Genomic DNA, 6,974 nt, shown 5'->3' with positions numbered 1-6,974 from the left:
CTAGTCATGGTGGGCTTTCTCTTTAAGTCATTATATTCCCATTCTATTGAGTGCTTGCTGGATATTAGAGTATTTCTTAGTGATTATAGTTCTAGTAAGTGTGAACGTGCAACTTTCAGTTTATGGCGTTATTACGCTCTAATTGGCCCGGAATGAATTCTCCTCCCTATATAATCCAGTTTATGATCTGTGCACTCTGCGTCCTGATACCATTGCTTTAGTAGTAAAGTTGGACTCAGGACACCGCAGATCCCAGTGATCTACCAGTCATGGATGTGAAACACAAGGAGTTTGAGAAGGCTGGTGAGAAAGCGGGGCTCCAGATCTGGAGGATTGAGAAATTGAAGCTGGCGGAGGTCCCCAAGGAGCAGTATGGAAACTTCTATGTAGGAGATGCCTATCTGGTGCTCAACACAGTGGAGATGGCGCTGTACAAAACCTACAGTCTGCACTACTGGCTCGGTAAGTGTTAATGCAGGTTTTGCATTTGTTGATAATGTACATTACATACAGAACCAATAAGACAACACATTTATTAGTTGGTAATTCTCGACTACGTCGCACTGAAACAAACCCCCCAAAAATGACACGTACCTTAGGGTTAGGGTTAGGGTTAGCATTGATTGGTACGCTGGCCAACTCCATGCAATATAACTAAATAAGTCACCCAACTGTATGTTGTGGCTTACAGTTGTGTGAAAAACTGTTTTCCCCTTCCTGTCCCACGTAAATGTTTAAGATGACCATACAAATGTAAATATTACACAAAGATAACACAAGTAATCACAAAATTCAGTTTTTAAATAATCGTCTTTATTATTAAGGCTAAAAGAAATTCAAAGCTATAGGTTCTGTGTGAAAAAGTGATTGCCCCTTTCCTCCCCTTAAAACAAATTAACTGTGATTCATCACATTTTTGGGTAGCGAAGATTAAATCCCCTAGCCAAACCCAGGCCTGATTACTGCCACTCCTGTTCTCAATCAAAAAATCACTTAAATAGGACCTGCCTGACAAAGTGAAGCAGATCAAAATATCTTCAAAAGCTAGACATCATGCCACAATCCCAATAAATTTTGGAACAAATGAGAAACAAAGTAATTGAGGTCTATCAGTCTGCAAAAGGTTATAAAGCCATTTCTAAAGCTTTGGGACTCCAGCAAACCACATTGAGAACTATTATCCACAAATGGCGAAAACATGGAACAGTGGTGAACCGTCCCAGGAGTGACCGGCCGACCAAAATTTTAGCGCAATGATGACTCATCCAAAAGACCCCACCACAGCATCCAAAGAACTGCAGGCCTCAGTTAAGGCCAGTGTTCATGACTCCACCATAAGAAAGAGACCGAGCAAAAATGGCCTGAATGGTAGAGTTCCAAGACGAAAACCACTGCTAGGCTATAAGAACATAAAGACTCAACTCATTTTTGCCAAAAACCATCTTGATGATATCGAAGAATTTTGGGGGAATACTCTGTGGACTGGCAGGACAAAAGTTTAACTTTTTGAAAGGTGTATGTCCCATTACATCTAGAAGTAACAAAACATTTCAGAAAAGGAACAACATACCAACAGTAAAATATGGTGGTGGTAGTGTGATGGTCTGGGTTTGTTTTGTGGCTTGGAAGACTTGCTGTGATAAATGGATTCATGAATTCTGCAGTCTACCAAAAAAATCCTGAAGGAGAATGTCCAGCCATCTGTTCATGACTGCAAGCTGAAGCGCACTTGAGTTATGCAGCAGGGCAATGATCCAAAACACACCAACAAGTCCACCTTTGAATGGCTTTAGACAAACAAAATGAAGACTTTGGAGTGGCCTAGTCAAAGTCATGACCCTAATCCGATTGAGATGCTGTGACATGATCTAATAAAGGCGGTTTATGTACGGAAACCCACCAACTCAAAGATGAGTGGCCAAAATTCCTTCAGAGCATTGTAAAAGACTAATTGCCAGTTATCGCAAACGCTTGATTGCAGTTGTTGATGCTAAGGGCGGCCTGACCAATTATTAGGTTTAGGGAGCAGTCACTTTCTCACACAGGACCCTGTAGGTTTGGATTTCTTTTTCCCTTAATAATAAAGACGTTCATGTATATACTGCATTTTGTGATTACTTGTGTTATCTTTATCTAATATTTACATTTGTTTGGCGATCGGAAATTTTTAAGTGTGACAAACAGGCGCAAGAATAGGAAATCAGGAAGGGGCAAACATTTTTTCACATAACTGTATGTTGGGAAATGGAGATTAGTGGTTACCATGCCTATATGGCGCCACTTATGTCCAATTGGAAAAATATGGATCCTGGTAGATACTTGTTCACACTAGGGGAGATTTCAGGGAAAAACTACATACATAAGTGTATTTTTATAGATAGTGTCAGAATTCGAGGGACTGATTTTTTATATTTGAAACCAGGACTTTTACCTGAAGAAAAGGAAAAAAAAATTACTCTAAAAGGGAACTGGAGTGTATGTTTGCAAACATTTCTTGAAAAATTAATGAATCTGAGACAGAGTATGGATCAAAAATCCAACCCCAAACGGCAAACACACACACGCACGCACACACACACGCACGCACGCACGCACACACACACACACACACACACACAAGAAAATGACTCATAATTTAGAGTTAAAAAGGGCACAAATAACACAAAAATTTGGTGCAAATCAAAGACTGCTTCTTGGTTTTACTTTTCTCCACCCAGATCCCACCTCATTTTCCTGCACTTTCTCCGCACACCTGGGGCAAGGCAGTGTGGCTTGTGGGCACCCACCTGACCCCAGTACTCGAGTCACATGCTCTGCCCTGACCAGAAGGGGTGCAGACACACAGACATGCCTCTGCCACACATGAAGGAAACTAACTAAAGTATCCTCTATTGGAAGAATGATCAGAATAATAAAAAGAATCACTGTGAAATGTTAATGTTGCATTATGTAAATTAAACCTTATGTGATCTCTACATAATGTATCACAATATTCACACAATGTAACACTCCTAGGGAGTGAATGCAGCCAGGATGAGAGCACAGCCGCCGCCATATTTACTGTGCAGATGGACGACCACCTGGGTGGGAAAGCTGTGCAGTATCGGGAGCTCCATAACTGTGAGAGCAACGCGTTTCTGGGTTATTTCAAAACCGGAATTAAGTATCAGGTACAAAAACCATATAACTTATTATTTAGTAGTAGAAGACCTGAAAAGTGGATTGGTTCTAGAGCACAACAGATATCATATATGCCGACCTTTTCTAAAATATAATTACAGCATTAAAAATATATTAAAAGATAAATTAACTATTATACTTTTTCATGGACAAGAGATAACTAGTTTAATGCGGCCCCCTATATTCAAGAATATAACTACTATAATACTGCCCCTATGTACAAGAATATAAATTCTATAATACTGCCCCTATGTACAAGAATATAAATTCTATAATACTGCTCCTATGTATAAGAATATAACTACTATAATACTGCTCCTATGTACAAGAATATAACTACTATAATACTGCTCCTATGTACAAGAATATAACTACTATAATACTGCTCCTATGTACAAGAATATAACTACTATAATACTGCTCCTATGTACAAGAGTATAACTACTATAATACTGCCCCCTATGTACAAGAATATAACTACTATAATACTGCTCCTATGTACAAGAATATAACTACTATAATACTGCTCCCTATGTACAAGAATATAACTACTATAATACTGCTCCCTATGTACAAGAATATAACTACTATAATACTGCCCCTATGTACAAGAATATAACTACTATAATACTGCTCCTATGTACAAGAGTATAACTACTATAATACTGCCCCCTATGTACAAGAATATAACTACTATAATACTGCCCCTATGTACAAGAATATAACTACTATAATACTGCTCCTATGTACAAGAATATAACTACTATAATACTGCCCCTATGTACAAGAATATAACTACTATAATACTGCTCCTATGTACAAGAATATAACTACTATAATACTGCCCCTATGTACAAGAATATAACTACTATAATACTGCTCCTATGTACAAGAATATAACTACTATAATACTGCTCCTATGTACAAGAATATAACTACTATAATACTGCTCCTATGTACAAGAATATAACTACTATAATACTGCCCCCTATGTACAAGAATATAACTACTATAATACTGCTCCTATGTACAAGAATATAACTACTATAATACTGCTCCTATGTACGAGAGTATAACTACTATAATACTGCTCCTATGTGCGAGAGTATAACTACTATAATACTGCCCCCTATGTACAAGAATATAACTACTATAATACTGCTCCTATGTACAAGAATATAACTACTATAATACTGCTCCTATGTACAAGAATATAACTACTATAATACTGCCCCTATGTACAAGAATATAACTACTATAATACTGCTCCTATGTACAAGAATATAACTACTATAATACTGCTCCTATGTACAAGAATATAACTAGTATAATACTGCCCCTATGTACAAGAATATAACTACTATAATACTGCTCCTATGTACAAGAATATAACTACTATAATACTGCCCCCTATGTACAAGAATATAACTACTATAATACTGCGCCTATATACAAGAATATAACTACTATAATACTGCCCCTATGTACAAGAATATAACTACTATAATACTGCGCCTATATACAAGAATATAACTACTATAATACTGCCCCTATGTACAAGAATATAACTACTATAATACTGCTCCCTATGTACAAGAATATAACTACTATAGTACTGCTCCTATGCACAAGAATATAACTACTATAATACTGCTCCTATGTACAAGAGTATAACTACTATAATACTGCCCCCTATGTACAAGAATATAACTACTATAATACTGCTCCTATGTACAAGAATATAACTACTATAATACTGCTCCTATGTACGAGAGTATAACTACTATAATACTGCCCCCTATGTACAAGAATATAACTACTATAATACTGTCCCATATGTACAAGAATATAACTACTATAATACTGCTCCTATGTACAAGAATATAACTACTATAATGCTGCCCCAATGTACAAGAATATAACTACTATAATACTGCCACTATGTACAAGAATATAACTGCTATAATACTGCTCCCTTACAGTAATATAACCACTATAATACTGCCCCTATGTACAACAATATAACTGCTATAATACTGCTCCCTATGTACAGTAATATAACCACTATAATACTGACCCTACGTACAAGAATATAACTACTATAATACTGCTCCTATGTACAAGAATATAACTGCTATAATACTGCTCCCTATGTACAGTAATATAACCACTATAATACTGCCCCTATGTACAAGAATATAACTGCTATAATACTGCTCCCTATGTACAGTAATATCACCACTATAATACTGCCCCTATATACAAGAATATAACTGCTATAATACTGCTCCCTATGTACAGTAATATAACCACTATAATACTGCCCCTATGTACAAGAATATAACCACTATAATACTGCCCCTATGTACAAGAATATAACTGCTATAATACTGCTCCCTATGTACAGTAATATAACCACTATAATACTGCCCCTATGTACAAGAATATAACTACTATAATACTGCCGCTATGTACAAGAATATAACTACTATAATACTGCACCCTATGCACAAGAATATAACTGCTATAGTACTGCCCCTATCTACAAGTATATAACTGCTATAGTACTGCCGTCTGTGTACAACGATGATCATGTATGTAACTCATGATCACGTATTTCCCCCTCAGGCTGGTGGAGTGTCTTCTGGTTTTACACATGTGGTTACTAATGACCTCACTGCACGACGAATTCTTCACATCAAAGGGAGAAGAGTCGTCAGGGCTACAGAAGTTCCCTTCAGTTGGTCCAGTTTCAATATCGGAGACTGTTTCATCGTTGATGTTGGAGCTGTGAGTAAAGGGTCTGCTTTGTTTTAAAAAAAATAAAAAAACTAAACAGAATTTTTTTTTATATAAGGGTTACTCTAATAGACTAGAAAAATATTTAGAACCAGCTGAAGAGTCGGCGTTGCCTGGGCATAGTAAATATCTGTGGTTAGTTATAGCACCTCACTTCTCTTATTTTCCCATCACACCTCTTATTTTCCCCCTCACTCCTCTTATTTTCCCCCGCACTCCTCTCATTCCCCCTAACACTTGTCATTTCGACCTCACATCTGTCATTTTCCGATCACTCCACTATTTTCCCTCACTCCTCTCATTTTGCACTCACACCTTTTCATTTTCACCTCACACCTCTCATTTTCCCCTCAGTATATACATGTGTCATCTTCCTTATATATAGTGTACACCTGTATGTCATCTCCTGTATATAGTATATACCTGTATGTCATCTCCCCTATAAATAGTATATACCTGCTGTATGTCATCTCCTCCTGTATATTGTATATACCTATGTGTCATCTCCTCCTGTATATAGTATATACCTGTATGTCATCTCTTCTTTATATACTATATACCTGTATGTCATGTCCTCCTGTATATAGTATATACCTGTATGTCATCTCCTGTATATACTATAGACCTGTAGGTCATCTCCCCTGTATATAGTAGATACCTGCTGTATGTCATCTCCTCCTCTATTGTTGTGAATTCTGTGGCAGAGCTCCCTCCTGTGGTCACAAGTGGTACTTCGGCTGATTCTCTCTGTGAGCTTCAGTTGGTGGAGGAAAATGGTACTGCGACTTCTGAGTTTCCTCCCTCAGGTGATGTGGTGAGGTCGTTAGGTGCTGCTCTATTTAACTCCACCTAATGCTTTGATCCTGGCTTCCTGTCAATGTTCCAGTGTTGGACTTGTTTTTCCCCGGATCATTCCTGTGGCCTGCTGCTCTGCATAGCTAAGTTCTTCTTTGCTATTTGTTTGCTATTTTTTCTGTCCAGCTTGTCTTGTTTTG

General features: G+C 37.4%; 1 protein-coding gene across 1 annotated transcript in view; it reads left to right on the top strand.

Moving 5' to 3' along the window:
- Nucleotides 1-208: 208 nt before the first annotated feature.
- LOC138641711 (scinderin-like) overlaps nt 209-6,974 on the top strand; it is a 62,313-nt gene continuing 55,547 nt past the window's right edge. The window contains exons 1-3 of the mRNA XM_069729320.1: nt 209-462; nt 3,016-3,170; nt 5,809-5,970. Of these exons, the coding sequence (XP_069585421.1) occupies nt 270-462; nt 3,016-3,170; nt 5,809-5,970 (510 nt within the window). The 5' untranslated portion in view covers nt 209-269. The remainder of the gene's footprint in view (nt 463-3,015; nt 3,171-5,808; nt 5,971-6,974) is intronic.

Source organism: Ranitomeya imitator, chromosome 6, assembly GCF_032444005.1.
Source record: "Ranitomeya imitator isolate aRanImi1 chromosome 6, aRanImi1.pri, whole genome shotgun sequence".
In the NCBI taxonomy this organism is placed as follows: domain Eukaryota; kingdom Metazoa; phylum Chordata; class Amphibia; order Anura; family Dendrobatidae; genus Ranitomeya; species Ranitomeya imitator.
The sequence above is the reverse complement of the archived record's forward strand: the minus strand, read 5'-3'. Positions and strand labels throughout refer to the sequence as shown.